General features: G+C 41.5%; 1 protein-coding gene across 1 annotated transcript in view; it reads right to left on the reverse strand.

Annotated features, from left to right (window-relative positions):
• Positions 1-414: 414 nt before the first annotated feature.
• Positions 415-19,245, reverse strand: part of LOC142017542 (vitellogenin-2-like) — a 30,921-nt gene continuing 12,090 nt past the window's right edge. Inside the window, exons 18-36 of the mRNA XM_075002507.1 lie at positions 18,271-18,364; positions 17,956-18,141; positions 16,794-16,938; positions 16,464-16,689; positions 16,201-16,376; positions 15,483-15,765; positions 14,560-14,669; positions 13,682-13,732; positions 12,253-12,393; positions 11,205-11,417; positions 10,962-11,104; positions 10,148-10,286; positions 8,303-8,438; positions 6,922-7,108; positions 6,193-6,287; positions 4,945-5,042; positions 3,445-3,604; positions 1,269-1,430; positions 415-533 (exon numbers count right to left, since the gene is read on the reverse strand). Coding sequence (XP_074858608.1) covers positions 415-533; positions 1,269-1,430; positions 3,445-3,604; positions 4,945-5,042; positions 6,193-6,287; positions 6,922-7,108; positions 8,303-8,438; positions 10,148-10,286; positions 10,962-11,104; positions 11,205-11,417; positions 12,253-12,393; positions 13,682-13,732; positions 14,560-14,669; positions 15,483-15,765; positions 16,201-16,376; positions 16,464-16,689; positions 16,794-16,938; positions 17,956-18,141; positions 18,271-18,364 — 2,864 coding nt within the window. The remainder of the gene's footprint in view (positions 534-1,268; positions 1,431-3,444; positions 3,605-4,944; positions 5,043-6,192; positions 6,288-6,921; positions 7,109-8,302; positions 8,439-10,147; positions 10,287-10,961; positions 11,105-11,204; positions 11,418-12,252; positions 12,394-13,681; positions 13,733-14,559; positions 14,670-15,482; positions 15,766-16,200; positions 16,377-16,463; positions 16,690-16,793; positions 16,939-17,955; positions 18,142-18,270; positions 18,365-19,245) is intronic.

Below are 19,245 nucleotides of genomic sequence, written 5' to 3' on the forward strand. Positions count from 1 at the left end.
GCACTTACCACAATGAGTGCTGGTCCCTCTCTTGGGCTCCTAGGGGCTATAGTAATATGATTAACAATACCAATTATTTTTGACTACATTGAACACTTCCGTTATGACAGGAAGTAGGTGTAGGTGCCATGCAGGAAAACATATCTCTTTCTTTCTATACACCGTAAAATAAAGAACTCTGCACCATTTGTTTTTAAATGCACAGATTTATTAGGGAATCACGTATGTATGAATAGTCAGTATTTTGTTTACAGTAATAAAGTTTACCTTTACTTGAAAGATCAGTTGTCTCTAAGAGGATTCAGTAGGACTTTAAACACTTACATTAACATATCCGTGATTGCCTAAGAGGAATTCTCTGGCACCACAGTATAAAAACAATGATCTCAGTTTCTAATCTGCTGAATGGTAGCCTCATGCAACGCATTGTAGTTCATCACATGAACATCCCATATGGGCATCAATTGTGTGCTGCATATCCTCTGACTTCTGGTCAAGTTTCATCTGTCCCTCCACTAAACTGGCAGCTGAATCTGTAAGTGAAGAAAAATGACAGATGATAAGAAGAATGGGGGGACAGGAATTAATTTGCAAGGTGTAGGATTTGTCATACACAGTTCTTTACTACACTGACTGGACTCAGACACTGCTAATTACCATGCACATGTCATGTGATTAACTGGACTGGAAAGCAGCCATCACCACAAGCCCAGATCCAAATAATCATTAATTTAAAAGAGAGCAGTTATAATGCTCGTTTACACTAGTTCCATTTGAATCTATATTTTGTTTCATGTCAGGCTTTGAAAACAAACAAAATGCTTCGTAGACCCCAACAATCGCAAAATCTCAATTGCTGTCTTGGAGTCTGACCCTAACTAACTCCATTGACTCATTGGCAAAATTCCAAAGATTTCAATGGAATCAAGATTGGGCCCATAGACAGTGATGAACAAATACTAGATAATACGGGACCTCCATTTAGCTACAAATTTAAAAAGTCTTTACCAGGGAAAATATCACAAAACTTTGACAGGCAACATATTTATATTTACATACACTAATGTTAGTGCCACACACCAAATGTTAGCAATTAAGAGTCCAATTCTGCGTGGTCCTTAAGCACGTGCTTAAGCTTAGGCATGTGAGTACTTTTATTGCAATCACAGAGATTACTCACTTGCTTAAAGATAAACACATGGCTGAAGCAGGGCCTAAGGTAGTAAATGTTCAGATAGCTTCTATAATAGGATTTGGGGTTGACTTACCAGCTGGCACACAATGGAAGCCCATCGAAACTTGGGTGGTCTTGGTTGCTGAACATCCTTTCACACACCGCAGCACAGGTTCGACAGAATAGCATTTTGAGGCTTCACCCTCCAGCCGAATTGTCTTCTCAAGTTTCACAAGCGAGCGCTGCAATTTACAGGCTGCAACAAAACAATCGCTGATGTTTCAAAACCTTGTGTAAATGGCTTTAGACTTTCCCCCAAATTCCCCATCTGCTAGTGATATTTTGTGTATATCAGCTGAGTTGGCTCCATGCAAAATTCTATGTGGATCATATGTAAAACATTATCCCTGACTAATAAATATCCTTTGTTTTATTTAATTGGCTATAGAGAAGGATACAGGATGTTTATTTCAGAGGGAGTCTTGAGTTATCTCTGGACGAATATGGAGATATTTAAACTAATGTATTTCCTAATGAATATTATGTGGGAAGTTGGCTCACTGAGTATGTGTAAGACCAGAGTTTAACAGAAAACAGATCCCAATCTTCAGGAGAAGGGGCTGGGGCTCTTTACAAATAAAAATAATCAGTAGAGAATGTCATGAATATTATGGCCATTCTGATTAAATGTATGTAAAGATGTATAGTAGGTTTTGGTGTCATTGCTAGGAAGAAACCATCCCTGTTGGCAAACAGGTCTGACATTTGGTGATTGCTACAGCCAGGGACAGGTACATGAGAAGAGCCTAAAGAACCTCAACTTACTGCTGAGTATAGTTGTACTTTCTCTGTGCACTCACTGAACACAGGCACTACGTGTATATAGCTATTTGCATTTATGTGACTAAAGTCATTAGGATACCAAGTCTTATCCTTTACGGATGAATATAAAAAGAACAGTAGCAATGAAGCACGTAAGTGTTTCCTCCAAGCAGTTATAATCTCCTTCTTGGAGGGATAGTTAGTTCTCCTTTACCTTATTGCAGGCAATGGTTTATATAATTATAGAATGTTTAGCACATATGGATGCACACCCCATCTGCAGAAGCTGCATCTTATATACAGAACTGCACTGTAACCTAAACAGATATACCTGAATGAACTACACAGGCACAGGTGGCTGGTGCCTGTGCAGGGGAGGGAGTGCAGAGAGGGGGGCATGAGGGGGCAATCCATTTTGCAATTAAGATTATGGCGGGGTTCAGGGGGGCAGTGCACCTCCAAGTGCTACCTACACATAAGGGCTCCAATTCACCAAACCACTTAAGCATGCACTTCATTTTAAGCACACGAATAATCCCAGTAAAATACATGGGAGCACTCGCATGTTTAAAGTTAAGAATGTACTTAAGGGCTTTGTAGGATCAGGCCAAAAATATGCTGTAATGCTGCAACAATTGAACAGTCCTACAGCGTAATAATGAAAGCTGGCCAAAAATGTGATGAAAAAGATTTCTGTCAAATAATGCTGCTTCATTGAAATACCTTTTTGTTTTGTTTTGTTTTGTTTTGCAGGAATGTGTTGGTTTGATTCAAGTCTCAATGGAAAATTTTGAAAATAATTTTAAATTGAAATGGGGTGATTTGTTTCAACTTTTCTTTCATTTCTTCTTGACTGTTTTGTTTCATTATGATTTGTTTCATTTCCACTTCCAATTTTTGGAAATTTTTGAAGTTAATTCTAATATTATATAGGTTATATTTCATATTCATAGGTCATAGTTAATATTTTATATCATTTCAATGTCATCAAAATGAAACATTCCCATAGACTATGTCCACACCAGAAGCATCTGTCTACAGACGTTATTGTCAGAAGACATGTTCCGACATCACTTCTGTCAACAGATCGTGTCTACACATCTTTTGACCCGCTCTGTTGACAAAAGGGCACCCTAGAGCATCTACTTGGCTTTTTTGTCGACGGTTTCTGTGGACAAAGCACATGTGTGTAGATGCTCTGCGAATTTTGTCGGCAAAACTCCGGTTTTGTCCACGAAACTCTTTAGCGTCGACATAGCCATAAAGTATTTTTGACAATTTGTAATAAAATTAGGTTGGTATTTCTGGTCTGAGAAATATTTCAAGATTTCAGATTTTCATACTTATTTGGGATTTTTTTTTAAATGTCAGCCTTTCCCATAGGGGAGAAACTCAGTTTTCTGACCAGCTGCAGTAATCACATATTATGTATAGTAAATTCCTCATACCGCCAGCACAGGCCTTTTCTGGCAGAATCCAAGACTGTGCAAAGCTCACTGCATCTTTAGCCACATATCCACTGGGCATCTGAAATTCTTGTTCTTTTTCAGCATCATATTTTCCACAAATGCCACATGTTTTCCCTGCCATCCAGAATGCAACTTGAACCTTTGCGAAAACAAAGTAAAAGTGAATTCAAGTTTATATTTATTAATGATGTCAATGTAACAGAATTTTAATGGTATGTGTGGCAAGTGCTAATTGGTACAAAATGGTCTCCCAAGGTAACATAATTGCAGAGGAAAATAAAAATCAAGGCAAAGCCAAGACATAAGTTTTTTTTTTGATTCTGTGCTTCCATAACAATCACTCTGGCTGAGATTTCCCAAGGGGCCCTAGTGAGAGGTGAGTGCTTAGCTCCATTGGGGCCTTTGGAATAACCTTGAGCCCAAGTCTCATCTATTAAATGATTGATGCTGAAGATAGGAACATTTTGCTTCATGGGTGTTTTTAACAGCTCAGTTAGCACTTGCTGTACAAACCATTAATTGTTCTTCTACATTCCTAGCAGACCCTTCTTCCATTAAATCTGAGTTATGGCTAATCAAAGAGATATATAATGATAAGAACAGGGACAGGGCATTCAGAATTCTTGAGTCTCTTTGCAGCTATGTCTCCGACTGGGCTTTTGTCGGGAAAAACAAAATGGAGCATCAACATGTAAAATGTGCTTGCTTTATCGACGGTTTGTCGACAAAACCCAGCACATCCGCCAGCAATGTTATACCTCTCCCTGTTCAGGTATAACACCTCTCTCAACAGTGTTCTGTTGACAAAACAGCCACGTAGACACTCTGGGGACCTTTTGGCAACAGGCAACAGGCATCCCTGCTTGAAGAGTTTCTAGTCAGCTGTTTGTCAAGAGAGGACCAGGCAGTCTGGCTGCCTTCTGTCGACAGAGCACATTGCTTTTCCAATCTGCTTTTATGTGTTGATGTGATCTGTCGACAGAAGATTTGCTGGGAAATCCCTTCCAACAGTCACTTCTGTTGACAGAGGCTTCTCATGTAAACATATCCTGTGTATCCTGAACAAGTCACTTAACCACCTCATGCTTTGGTTTACCTAATAGACAGGCATGTTCTGAGGTTTGATTCCACTATGTCTGTGAAGCATTTTGAGATTGTCAGATGAGAGGGGCTATGTAAGAGCAGAATATTATGACAATTGGCTGGAGGCTGTTCCTTCTGCAAACTCTTTTACCCTGATCTTAAAGTTGACTTTGCTAGTGCAGATCGTTGCACTAATGCAAAGTTTCATCTACTTTAATTAATCAGAACCTGTATGGCTCCTGGAATCTGTGTGCAGAACTGGGGCCTTTAACAGTGAACGGGGGTAAAACAGTCTTTTGAACCAATTAGCAGTGATTCCTTTTGTAAATATGGACTTTTGTGGATTTCTTTGGAATTCTATGAAAACAAAACCACTATCAGAAGAGAGAAAAATACCTTGAATCTATGTCCATCAAAATATAGCTTATCGATACCATAGTCAGGAGCTACAAGTGATAGGCCTTTCTTCTCACTGCTGATCATCAGAGAAGCATCTGTAATAAAAATACAAATGATTTTTTGTAATCTTTATAATCATTCCGTCAACATCTAACCATAGCCTTGTTTTTCTTTAAGCAATTTGGTGTTGTCAAAAAAGCAAAACAACTTGTATTTTAACTTATTGCTTTCCTTGCAATTAGAAAATATGGAATGTAGTTGTCAGTGGGAAACAGAAAACACAATTTTAATTCTATACCCCTAATAATCACTTTTGTATTCATTTTCCTTTGCAAATATTAGCATGTTTCTATTTATTTCCAGGAATAATAACAGAATCCTCCAATACTTAGTATTAAATTTATGTAAATAATTAAGGATCTGTCAACACTCTAATAGACTCAGAAACCTGACTGCAACTTGGTAGTCATCTGATCCACTAATAATATAGTTATCAGAATCCAAGTCAGTCTTAATGGGGTAAAACCTCGGATTCCCAAAGTGTCCATACAGTTTTTGAGAGGTTTGGCCACATCTATGTCCTGCAGCTTTTAATTGTGTTACTATAATCAAGTTGGGGAACAATTATATTTTATCCAGCATCTTTGATTGTAAACAAAGTCTTACTGTGTCTATTCATAGAACACATTGAGAGAATGGCACAGGCTCTGCCTGGGAACTGACTTTATCCTGACAGTTCTCCGTATTTTGTGTGTTCTGTTTTTATAAATATTTGTATGGATTTTTTTTGTATTGATATAAAATCCCAAAATGTCACGTATAACTCAATTTAGCCAAAAACTTCCATTATAGAGCAACTATAAGAAAAGCTGTATTTGGAAAAGTTTCTTCATATAAGTAATCAAGATATTGGGGCTAACCTAATGCTCTTCTCTAGTTCAGAACTTCTGTGAGTCAGAGTTCTACATGCCCACACATTTTAGAAAAGGAGTGGTGGGTCAATTAACCTCAACTGTCTTTTACTTGGCTTTCCAAAAGTTCACAATTCTCGTCTCTCTTTGTTAATGCTGATCTGGAAATATGTAAAACACACAGTTGTTCATAACTATTACTTTTTAGCCCTAAGCACAAAAGTAAAAATGTTTATTTCAAGCAATATCACTGCCAAAATGATTGAAATACCTTTACAGGGATATATTTCTTGCCTAATACAACCAATGAGAAAGGACTAAAATGGACACCTACCAGAGTCAGATGTATATGTGAGATTCTCCACTGGGGTTTCAACGCCATTGACCATGAGGTTCATAAGTCCATTTGAAGGATACATGTCAATTTCACTTTGAAAAGGGAAATAAATGAATTTATGTTATTCTGTTCTGTGTACATGAACGTACTATGTCCAGACTAAGCTTTCTTTCACTAAACATCACTGATTTTAGCATCATCTTGTTTTCTTCACAGTTATCATAAATGCACACCACAGATGCTCATCCCACCTTTTGTAGGGGGTAACATCATGCTCTGTTTTGCCATCCATCCTAATGAAGGTGTAGATGAGGTTACAAAGAGAAAATCTGACCCAGCTCTGAGTGAAATACCACCAACGTAATGCTTAGATGTAAATCTCTTCTGTGTTACATCTGGATGATGTGACACTTTTGCATTTCCAGTGTCATGCCAGAAGAGGAGTTGGATGAAAACAAACTGGCCCAAGCATAGTCTAGATAAAATGGACATGGGAAAGATGAGTTGCAGAGTACGTGGCAGAGGAAACATCTGTTCCCTCGGAGGAAAGCGTAGTGGGGAGTGTCCATTTTTTGCAGTCCAGTACATCTTAGGATGCTGCTGGATTCCCAGGGGGCAGCACAAGCCAAGAGGGTTTTATGTATCTGTGTGAGGAGGTTGTCATCTTTCTTCTCACTTTTGTCACTTAAGGATGGGATGACTGAAAAGAGTTTTAGAATTACTTACTGACGGCCAAGCTTGACATTGATTGCTTTAAGGTCAGCAGAGTCCTCTGCATTTTTCATCATTACCAGGAACTTCAGTTCTGGGCTACAATCCTGGACCAAGATGTGGTAGCAGCTTGTGGGCATTGAGTAGTTAAACTGCACCTCATTGAAGGTTGAGACCTTGTCTTTGGACACTGAGCAACGAGCTGGTTTAAGAAGAAGAAGAAGAAGAAGAAGATGCCACAGAAATAGGTGAATATTTTCATAAGAGACTTTTATAAAGGCATGAAAAATATATTCCTCATATTTCAGCAACTAATGACTTCTCTGACCATTCAATATGTATCAGTTCAGACTTTCGAGAACAAACAGATTAAAGTGAAGTCATGAAATCCTGGGTAAATTTATCTTGACTTTTCCAGATGGGCTGGATGTGAAACAACAGCAGCACATGCACCAATGTGACGAGTAATTTGGAAAGTTTAGTAATGTCTCTGATTTCCAGTCTGGAAATAAATACTTTGGGGATCTGTGCACCATACAGTAGCTGTGTCTACACGTGCACGCTACTTCGAAGTAGCGGCACCAACTTCGAAATAGCGCCCGTCGCGGCTACACGCGTCGGGCGCTATTTCGAAGTTAACTTCGACGTTAGGCTGCAAGACGTCGAAGTCGCTAACCTCATGAGGGGATCGGAATAGCGCCCTACTTCGACGTTCAACGTCGAAGTAGGGACCGTGTAGACGATCCGCGTCCCGCAACGTCGAAATTGCCGGGTCCTCCATGGCGGCCATCAGCTGGGGGGTTGAGAGATGCTCTCTCTCCAGCCCCTGCAGGGCTCTATGGTCACCGTGGGCAGCAGCCCTTAGCCCAGGGCTTCTGGCTGCTTCTGCGGCAGCTGGGGATCTATGCTGCAGGCACAGGGTCTGCAACCAGTTGTCAGCTCTGTGTATCTTGTGTTGTTTAGTGCAACTGTGTCTGGGAAGGGCCCTTTAAGGGAGCGACTTGCTGTTGAGTCCGCCCTGTGACCCTGTCTGCAGCTGTGCCTGGCACCCTTATTTCGATGTGTGTTACTTTGGCGTGTAGACGTACCCTCGCAGCGCCTATTTCGATGTGGTGCCGCGCAACGTCGAAGTTGAACATCGACGTTGCCAGCCCTGGATGACGTGTAGACGTTATTAATCGAAATAAGCTATTTCGATGTTGGCTTCACGTGTAGACGTAGCCAGTATGTTCTATACAGGTGGCAGTGATTTAACGTTATCATAATGAAAAAAAAAAATCACTCAAGTGCTATTTATTTCTCAATAATAGAAAAACAATTCCAGGCATTCTCAGACAATGCTAAAAAAGTGAGAGAGCCTGTGAGCTTGTGTCTCCACAGAGAGCGAACTGCTGACCTTTAAGATGCTCCAGGACTGCAGATGGTGCTTCAGAAAAGAAATTCCAGACAGGGGCCTGCAGATCTGAGGCTGGTACAGGTGGACCTACAGGTAGTGATACCGGAAGCCTGTTGGCCGTGTTAAAAATGGTCCGCTGAAAAGAAATCAGAAAACAGATTTAAAATGGAGTTCAGCAAGCTATTCCCAGCAAATCATTTATCTGTTGATTTTACCCTCTTTTTCCTATTTGTCGATTATCTGAAGGAAGACTTAGATTTTTACAAAAATATTTTTTTAATAATTCAGCAAATAGTTTATGTGAACATAATTGAGCTTTTTCACTGCTCATGAGCCCATCACCCTGACTATTGCAAGTATTCACTCCTGGGTGGCCCTGCCTGCTCTCCCTCCCCACACCTAAATCATATGGGCTACATCTACACGTGAACGCTACATCGAAATAGGCTATTTCGATGAATAACGTCTACACGTCCTCCAGGGCTGGCAACGTCGACGTTCAACTTCGACGTTGGGCAGCACCACATCGAAATAGGCACTGCGAGGGAACGTCTACACTCCACAGTAGCACACATCGAAATAAGGGTGCCAGGCACAGCTGCAGACAGGGTCACAGGGCGGACTCAACAGCAAGCCGCTCCCTTAAAGGGACCCTCCCAGACCCAGCTGCACTAAACAACACAAGATCCAGAGCCAACAACTGGTTGCAGACCCTGTGCATGCAGCATGGATCCCCAGCTGCCGCAGCAGCAGCCAGAAGCCCTGGGCTAAGGGCTGCTGCACACAGTGATCATAGAGCCCCGCAGGGGCTGGAGAGAGAGCGTCTCTCAACCCCTCAGCTGATGGCCGCCATGGAGGACCCCGCAATTTCGATGTTGCGGGACGCGCAACGACTACACGGTCCCTACTTTGACGTTGAACGTCGAACTAGGGCGCTATTCCTATCCCCTCATGGGGTTAGCGACTTCAACGTCTCGCCGCCTAACGTCGATGTTAACATCGAAATAGCGCCCAACACATGTAGCCGTGACGGGCGCTATTTCGAAGTTAGTGCCGCTACTTCGAAGTAGCGTGCACGTGTAGACACGGCTACGGTATTGTTTCTGCTTTCTGCCTGCATGACTTCCAAACTCAAAAAGAGTTTCCAAGATGGCTGGACATCACAGAACACTAGAACTGAAAGGGACCTCAAGAGGTCATCAGATCCAGTCCCCTGCCCTCTTGGCAGGACCAAGTACTGTCTAGACCATCTCCAATAGATCTGTCTAACCTGCTTTTAAATATTTCCAGTGATGGAGATTCAACAACCTCCCTAGGCAATTTATTCCAGTGTTTAACCACCCAGACAGGCAGTTTTTCCTAATGTCCAACCTAAACCTCCCTTGCTGCTATTTAAGCCCATTGCTTCTTGTCCTATCCTCAGAGGACAAGAAGAACAATATGTCTCCCTCCTCCTTGTAATCCTCTTTTAGGTACTTGTAAGCCACTGTCATGTCCCCTTTAGTCTTCTCTTTTCTAAACTAAACAAGCCAAATTATTTCAGTCTTCCCTCATAGCCCATGTTCTCTGGACCTTTAGACCTATTAGCATATATATTCATGGTACTTTAGATCTATTAGCATATACGTTCATGGCACTTTCTCTGAAGAAATATTACCATGTGAACGTCCTTGAAAAGAAAATAAAAGCTCCAGAAATGACTGAGAGTCAATATCATGGCTTTAAAAGATGAACAAATGTTTTCAAATAATTTTTTGGAATATTGACCCAATTCCAGTGAAAAAATATTTCAAAGTGTTGTATAGAGTGAAATAAATGATGGTGATAATTTTGCTGTACATTTACCTCAGGCAGTTTGGCAACCATATCAAAAGTCCTTGAAGAAGTTAGAGACACAATCACCTTGGCCTGTTGAGGAGGATTTTTGCGCTCTATTTCAGAGTAGCCTAGTACATAGGCAGCTCCTGGGACAAACGTATTAATCCTTGGAATTAAAAAAACAACACAATTTAACAGTAAAGTTTACTCATGTCCTTCAGACACTCAGTATTGGATATCGGTGGCATTTTCCATCTGATCATAAGTTGGGGAGATATTAAGGACCAGCCCCTTTGTTGTGGACATATGATGTGGACAGCTGAAAGGACATGCTCTGGTGTGGAGGAGGTCTTACATATATACATGAAGTGGCACAGAGCCAACATATACAGCAACTAGCATAAATTAAACCAGTCCCCAGGGCAACACAGGTTCACTTTGAGAAATAGCGAGGAAATGGACTTGATGACCTCTTGAGGTCCCTTCCAGTTCTAGTATTCTATGACAGTGCACCCCTGGCAGGCTCCATCCTCACTCCCTGCTTCACTGAACAAAAGTTTTGTGATGTGGGGAATCTTGCCCTAACTTTTCTGTAATTTCTGTATAGTACAAGAGGATAATTCTCCACTTCTACAGTATGACAGATTTGTATGGTAGATGGTTCTCTTATACTCCTTAGAGGTTGTCTGATATGTATCCAAACATAAACAAATCAGAACTGAGAAAATAGAGGCCAAGGACTGGCAGTCAATCTCTGGAAGTTCATTTCTGAATATGGATTTTCACAGTTTTACTGGTCGGCTGTGAAATAAATGGCTGAAATGAAAGAGCAAAAGCTCACCATCTGCTGACAGACTTGAAGCTTGAAGGGACCTTAGGCCACTCTATCTTGAGCTGTGCAGCTGGGTGATCAGCAAACCGGCCAGTTACAAACTCTGCAGAAATCTTGTACTCCTGGCAATCCCGGCCCCATTTCAGATAACTCTACAATGGAGACAAAAATAGTCCATTGTTTAACAAGTAAAAGATAACCTGAGATTGCTGTTTTGTGCTTAGAGCTGAGGATGTCATATTTGAGTCTTACCGCCGCCTTGTGAGCATTAACGATTAACGCGTCAGTACAGATTTTCCATCTGCTCGAGCCTGTGATGTTTGACACAAATGCTTGTATCCTGGGTCGGGTGGAGGATAAATCTGTGTATAGCACAAGCTGGAAGCCTGTCAGCTTTTTATCATTTCGAAGAGCACGAAGGATAACAGCCAGAGTTGGTGCTTTACGGTCACCCAAAAACTTCGGCTAATGGCACGGGAGGAAAAAAAAGTGCCTCAGAACATTATCATAAAGAAATGGTTGCATTACGTTAACTTGTCTTTATGATGCAAATAAGTACAGATGGAAAGTAATTTTACACATTACAGATATACAATTGTACGATATATAGTAAATCAAAATGTACCAGCCCCAAACTTGCAATGCTTATGCAGCCAAAACTGCAGCTGATATCAATGGGAGTTTTCACAAAGCGAATATGGACTTAAAGCTGTGGAATTTAGCCCCAATAATTAAAACCAGTGCATTTTTCTGGAAATAAAAAATGGTGTCTAATACTAGAATTTCTTAAAGCAGAATATGTTAGGTAAGCTGTTTGTCATTAATGCACAGCACTAAGATTTGAACACAAACTGTTTCATTGTTCCCCTGTCCCAGCCTGTCTGTCTATATCCACCTGTTATATTTTATCATACACTGGATGCTCCTTGCAGCAGGGACACCTTTTTGTTCATGTTTGTACAGCACCTTGCACAAAGGAATCTTGCTCCATGATTGGCCTTGCTCCCTAGCTGAAATAGGAGCAGGCAGTCCTGTGTTTTACAGAGTGCTGGAAGCATGTGGCAGCTCACACTGGGGGGTCTGGCACATTTGTGTAAAGTAGGAGAGGGAGGAAGTGTCTCTTGAAGAGACATTTTTTTCCTGTGTTTGCAAACATGAGGCAGCACAGTCTGGCCCCATGTGGTTTAACATGGCACCTTCTTTTCTCTTCCCATTATCTGGACAATAACTGCAAATCCAGGAGAAAGCTGGCAAGCTAACACACTGCCATACTACGTTTCTTGAAAGCTAAGTAACTGACCCGGGAAGCTGATCTGCTGGTGGCTTTGCTGCTACTGGAACTAGACCTGGAGGAGGAGGAAGAGGAAGAGGAAGGGGAAGAAGAGCGGCTGCTGGTGGTGGCGCTGCTGCTTCTGCTGCCTGGAACTTTCTTTTTGGGGTACTGCAAAAATTCAAAATATCATTCTTAGTAGAGCAACTTAATCAGGTAGTTCATAAAAAGTTGTTCTAAAAGCAAAATATTCTTTTACAATGTTCTGCTAAAGCATGTGCTAATTATCAGAGTTCTATCAACAGCCTTTAATTAAATAGCTGAATGATTTCAAAATACTTGTATCATATTTCTTTTTAATATCGTTGGGTCTAACCTTACAAATCGTTGATCATCCACGGATCTTCTTACCTATGTAGTCCTTACACGTCTAAGTAGGCCCATTGACTTTAACAGGGTTACTTGCATGAGTAAGCATTACTTGTATGGATGAGGCTTGTCAAGATCAAGCCATTATGTCAGCTTCACTTTTGATCTCTGTCTGAGACTATTTACCCAGGAACAGTGCATTCCGATAAAGCTTTTGCTTTACAATCTTTTCCAGGGGCTGCATACAAAATAATATCAAAAAGACTGCACCACAGCAAAGATATAAATGAGTAGCACTGATTTAGTCCACTGCTCTTCAGAAATTCAGGTCCTGATCCTGTGAACAGAGGAACCACCAATTTTCATCTTACTTTTCTATTGATCACTTTTCTTTCCATGAAACACCAGGTGCAATGGAAACGGCTGGTATTGACTCCTCTTTGCTTCCAGACTTTAACAGACATACTCCATTGATTTAAAGTAACACAAGATGGTGCAATCTACTAGGTTTGCAGCTGAGGATATGCCATTACAAGGGTCGGCAACCTGCGGCTCTTTAAGGAGACAGCTGGGGCTCCTGGCGCTGCCGCTGCTGACTCCTCTTTTCAGCTGCTGGTGGAAAAGGTCAGCAGGGGGACAGCCCAAATAAGGGACAATTAGTCCCTTTTAGAAAATAATAAGGAATGCCTTTGTGGCATCCCAAATACAGGGCTGTCTCGCCTAATATGGGACAGATGGTCACCCAATGTTTAATTGTAATGCAGCACTACACTTCAAAACCAAAGTCCAGTGTTGATCTACCTTCTGGGTCTCAATCTCTTTGGACTTGTACCTTGTGTAGACATTCTGCTTAACTAGAATTTTATACCCACTTTGCACAGGCACAAATAACTTCACAAGCTGCAGTGCAGTGGAAAACCTGGTCTTTTGTCTTCTACTTCAGTAAAACACCGAGATGTATTTAGAAGCCATAAACATAAAGACTGTAACACTACTTATTTTCCTTCACCAAGGCAATAATTCCCATATGTTCTCTCCGAATTTTATTCTACCCATGTCAAGTTAGATGCAATGAGTGAAGAAAACTTACCTCCTGTCTGTGTGCTGACCTGAAGCGATAGTGATAGATCTCTGGAGTACCCTTTGAAATGATAAAAGTAGAAAGTTGAAGGTTTTTACATAGAAGAACCTGCTTTCTATAATAGTAGAAATTATAGCACTGCAAATGGGCAGCACTGGGAAATAAACAAGCATTTCAGACTAAGGCTTGGTCTGTACTAGGCAGGTAATAGCTGATACACAATTGCCATAGCTAGAATTGTGCAGCTAGAATCAACTTATCTGCAATCAATTTACCTGACCGTCCACACAGAGGGAGGTTGACAGGAGAAACTCTCACATCAACCTCCATTACTCATCAAGACAGCAAGGAGTACAAGGATTGACTGCTGACTCCAGATAGTTTGATTTTACATGTCTCTACCAGGCACATGAAATCAAACTCCAAAAGATCAATTCTCAAAGAGTCAATCTTCCTCGTAGTACAGAAAGGCCCTAAAAACCAACACTCAGACACAGGAGAAATCTTGAAATGTTTAAATAGAAAAATTAATGTTCCTAAATTAGCAACTCTTGGAAATTCCACTGAAACATGCAACAAAACTTATTGAGAAGAGACCAATAAAGCAGCAAAAATTGGTCACCTAGTTCTGATGGCCCCTAACAATATTCCAAAGAAAGGAGAGGAAAACCTGGAGATATTTTAAAGGGGTCACCTGTGGTAGGTGGTTCCCTTGTGGAAGTGGGGTCCCCCATGAATATTTTACAATATTGGGCCAATGTTTTCCATAGAATTCATTCAAAATTTCCTGCTATGGAACACAAAGCCTCCCACCGTCCCAAATGTAACTCACACTGACTTTATCACCAGTAGCACCACCATTCATTCTGGTCACAGGCATAAGTTACCTTTGTTTTGGAATACCCGCTCTCGCTGCTGCTGCTGCTGCTACTGCTACTACTGCTGCTGCTACTACTACTGCTCTTACTGCTGCTGCTGCTGCTCTTACTGCTGCTGCTACTGCTGCTGCTGTTCCGCTTTATGACAAATTGATGCCTACTTCCATGCAGAGATGCGCTGCTGCTGCTACTGCTGCTGCTGCTTCTGTTTCTGCCGCTGCGGCTGCTGCTGCTACTGCTGCTGCTGCTGTTTCTGCCGCTGCGGCTGCTGCTGCTGCTGCTGCTGTTTCTGCCACTGCTACTGCTGTGGCTGCGGCTGCTGCTGCTGCTGCTGCTGTTTCTGCCACTGCTACTGCTACGGCTACTGCTGCTGCTGCTGCTGCTGCTACTGCTGTTGTTCCGCTTTATGACAAATTGATGCCTACTTCCACGTGGAGATGCTTCCCTGCTGCTGCTGCTGCTGGTGCTGTCACTACTGCCGCTGTCACTGCTGCTGCTGCCACTGTCGCTGCTTTTGCTGCTAGGGCTACTGCTGGTGCTGTCACTGCTGTCACCACTGCTGCTGCTGCTGCTTTTGCTGCTGGTAGCGCCGCTTTTGCTGCTGGTACCACGGCCATTGCTTTTGCTGATCTCATCTCTATTTCTAGATTTTTTGTCTTTTGGATTCTGATTTTTGACCTTCTTACCAGAAGGTGAGGAGGAAGTGTCAGAAGAGGAAGAGGAAGAGGAAGAGGAGGAAGTGTCAGAAGAGGAAGAGGAAGAGGAAGAGGAAGAGGAGGAAGTGTCAGAAGAGGAAGAGGAAGAGGAAGAGGAAGAGGAGGAAGTGTCGGAAGAGGAAGAGGAAGAGGAAGAGGAAGAGGAGGAAGTGTCGGAAGAGGAAGAGGAAGAGGAGGAAGTGTCAGAAGAGGAAGAGGAGGAAGTGTCAGAAGAGGAAGAGGAAGAGGAGGAAGTGTCGGAAGAGGAAGAGGAGGAAGTGTCAGAAGAGGAAGAGGAAGAGGAAGAGGAGGAGGAAGTGTCAGAGGAGGAAGAGGAAGAGGAAGAGGAGGAAGTGTCAGAGGAGGAAGAGGAAGAGGAAGAGGAAGAGGAAGAAGTGTCAGAGGAGGAAGAAGATGAACTAGATGGAGATTTGGCATTTGGCTCTGTTCGCAATTGTGTCCTCTCGGTCTTTTTTTTCTTGATAGACTGCTTCTTGTGCTGCTGAGTTCTATTTCCAACCTGCAAGGGTATTCCAAAGAATGATGCTGGTGGGTGGACGCATGAAAAGAAGTACTTTTCTTCTATTTTATTCCATGAAATCGCCTTGGATTTCAAACCACCGATACTTACTTGTTCTTTTTCTTCAAAGAAACACAACTTCATTGTTATGACTGTTAATTAAGATGTGGTGGAAAAATAACCATGCCCACTTACATGGGCTGAAATTCACCCATGTGCAGAGGGCCAGCACTGGGTCTGTGTACCACCCAAGTTCCATTCATGTCCCTGATGTTGACTTACACACGTGCCTTCCATTGAAACTGTACCCTTCTTACCAACCCTCCCCCTCATTTTCCATGCAGCTATTCCATAGTGTATTTTACAACCATTGCTCTTTAATGGTTTAAATAGTGTTCTTACTCCATACACACTCAACACCTCAAAGTCAATTACCTTAAACACTTTTTCGATTCCTAGGATCTTCTTTAGTTTAGTTTGAATCACATCATCTGGAGAAGAATCCTCTTCTTCCTCAGAGTCAAGGTTTACCACCCGGATTATTTTGGAAGCTGCTCTAGATCCTGCCTGAATTTCCAGCTGTATTTTGTCTATAGCTGCATCTGTACGGACTACACACCAGATACATCCATTAGGAAAAATATTGTTTCAGCTGTGACAAGGTGGGTAAACAGAAAAGAGTGCGTTCAATAATATACCTGGTTTCAAAACTACTTGACCTTCATGTTCTCCAATTAATCGGTGAAAATATGTATTTTTTAAAACAGAGGCATCTCGTGCTCTCCTGTAAAAGCAGACCTGGCAACCAAAGCGAGGCAATTTGACACAAATGGCTTGTGCACTCATTTTTCCTCCTGCACCGTGAAGTTCCTGTTCAGGACCATTGGAGTATTTCTTAGGTTTACTGTCTGAAGCCTCTCTTTGCTGCATTTAACAAGAGCACATTAGTACACTTGGAGCACTTCACAAACAAGAAGGAGAAATAGGGAAAAGAAATATCAATATACAAACGCAGAAAAGTTAGTTACCGTTGAGACACTTTCTCTTGAATTTCTTTCAGATGATCTGAAATTCTCCTTCAGAATATTTGATACAGCACCTTCTGGGAGTACAGGAATCTTCTTCACTATGCCTGGTTCTCCTATATTTCTTGATACAGCAAAAGCCTCATGCCTGTAGGATTATATATAAAACACTATTTGGAAGTAGCACCAAACGACCTTTGGATTTAATCACATCTCTCTTAATGTCTCTATTTTGAGAAAACAAAGCAGCAGAAATGTAGCACTTTGAAGCCTAACAAAATGATTTATTTGGTGATGAGCTTTCCTGGGACAGACCCACTTCATCAGATCAATTTGATTTCCAGGGTCTGTACTGGAAATGAAAAACTGATCTGATGAAGTCGGTCTGTCCCATGAAAGCTCATCACTGAATAAATCATTTTGTTAGTCTTTAAAGTGCTACATTTCTGGTGCTTTGTTTTGTTGGCGTACAGGCTAACACGGCTATCTCTCTGTTTCTACTTTAAGAGTTATGCAAACACTAGCACTGTAAGAGCCAAATAAATGTTTATCAATGCATTTCTGAGGCCTAGTAACATGACTAAGATAGAACTATGGGTTGAGAAAAAGACAATAGGTAATATTTTCAAACCCCATTCAAGCTGAGTTCCTGAGTGCCCAAGGGCTTGCCTCCATGATCAATTGGTGTGCAGCAAGCAGGGGTGTCCGCTAAGGAGTGTCCGCACACTAAGTATCTACACAGATCCTGTTGTTAGGGATTGAAAGTGCCTTACTACACTTTGATCTACCCTCTCCTCTTCAAAATGGGAGTAAATTAGAGTGCACCACAAATCTTTCCATGAACAGCAGCAGAGACCACGCAGACCATTAGGGTGCAGCAGACTAGCGCAAGGTAGATTTCCAGGCCAGCCTGGCATGAACCAGTGTTCATCAAGCCAAATCCTAAGACCCTTCTGAAAGTGGGAATTAAGTTTCACAGGGATTTTTGAAAATTTTATCCCATGTTGCAAAACCAAACTAAAAGAAATCAGGAATTACATTAAGCAAAACGGGTGCTGTGTCCCTGAGCACGTGAAGTGATTATATTGCTTATTATGCTGGAAGGTTTCACAGGACAATAAATTATGTAAATATATTTTAAGTAATTGAAATTTAACCACTCTACCTTCCCATTAATATCTTAGTCTCCTCTTGGCATGGGGTTGTTCCAATCTTAACACTTTTTTCTTTCATGTCCATCTTGGCATCAAATTTCAAGGGAGCTTGTGCACGGACCTTGGTTTGAATTTCAATAGCAGACTGAATGTATTCGGTGTTGATTCCCATCATTGCCATTGTGTGAGAGTAAATACTGAAAGAAAGGGAAATTGCCACAAATAAGCAAGAAGACACAGTATTTTGCCACTGCTGTTGAAGAGGTAGACTCCCCTCCCGTAGAAGTCTCTGTAAATATCAAAGATAAACATAACATTTTCTTTACCTTGGATTAACATCAGCGCGAACTTGCAAGCTAGATTCAAGCAACTGCGAAGGTCTAAAATCATCAGCTAAAGGAGGGGACAACTTCATATCAACTGCAAGAGACGGAGAACAAAAGTAAATATAGGACTATAAATAAAAGAGTGTCATTGCTCATCATTAATAAACGCAAAAACCATGTCGGTAAAAGCAAAGTCTCGTTCTCAATTAAAAACTGGATAATCAATAAGATAGAGATGTGGTGAACAGCAGAGGGACATTAGAACTCAGGAACATGAAGGGTACATACTAGAATTAAGGCTAGTTAATTTAGTCTATTTATTAATGATTTGCAGGGAAGTGGTGAACAAGCTGGTGCCTTATGCTGATGTCACTAAGCTGCTTCTATGTTGAGAAATCATAAAAGATTCTGAGAAAATCCAGCAGGATTTATATATGTGTTGGTGAATTTGATGGCAGGATGACAGGTGATTGTCACATAGGACAAATGTAAGGCGATGCACACCGGCAGATACAGGGCCTGATTCTGTGCTCAGTTACACCAGTGTAAATGAGAAACTATGCCAATGAAGTCAATGGACTAACCAGTGTTAATGGGTAAGACTCAAAAGCTATGTCTACACGGCGGGAGCTTTTTCAGGATACTGTGATATCCCGAAGTAGCTGCCCTGTGTCCATGCAATAGTCCCATCACTTCAAAATATTTGTCCAAATAATGGGTGTGCTATTTCGACATCCCTGTATATTTCATCACAGGAGGAGAAAGAGATGCCTCGAAATAGCGCTTTATTTCTACAGGTAGTGCTGTTTCGACAGTGCCATGCACCAAAATAGCCTATTTAGAAATTGACTCAAAATAAGCTAGTGCATAGCATGAGTTTAGGATGTTGTATAGACATAGCCAAACTTATCATCTAAAAGGCTTACATATGCCAATGAGCCTTTAACGTGCATGATTCTTTAAGTGAAAGAAATA

This window comes from Carettochelys insculpta, chromosome 9 (genome assembly GCF_033958435.1).
Source record: "Carettochelys insculpta isolate YL-2023 chromosome 9, ASM3395843v1, whole genome shotgun sequence".
NCBI lineage: Eukaryota > Metazoa > Chordata > Testudines > Carettochelyidae > Carettochelys > Carettochelys insculpta.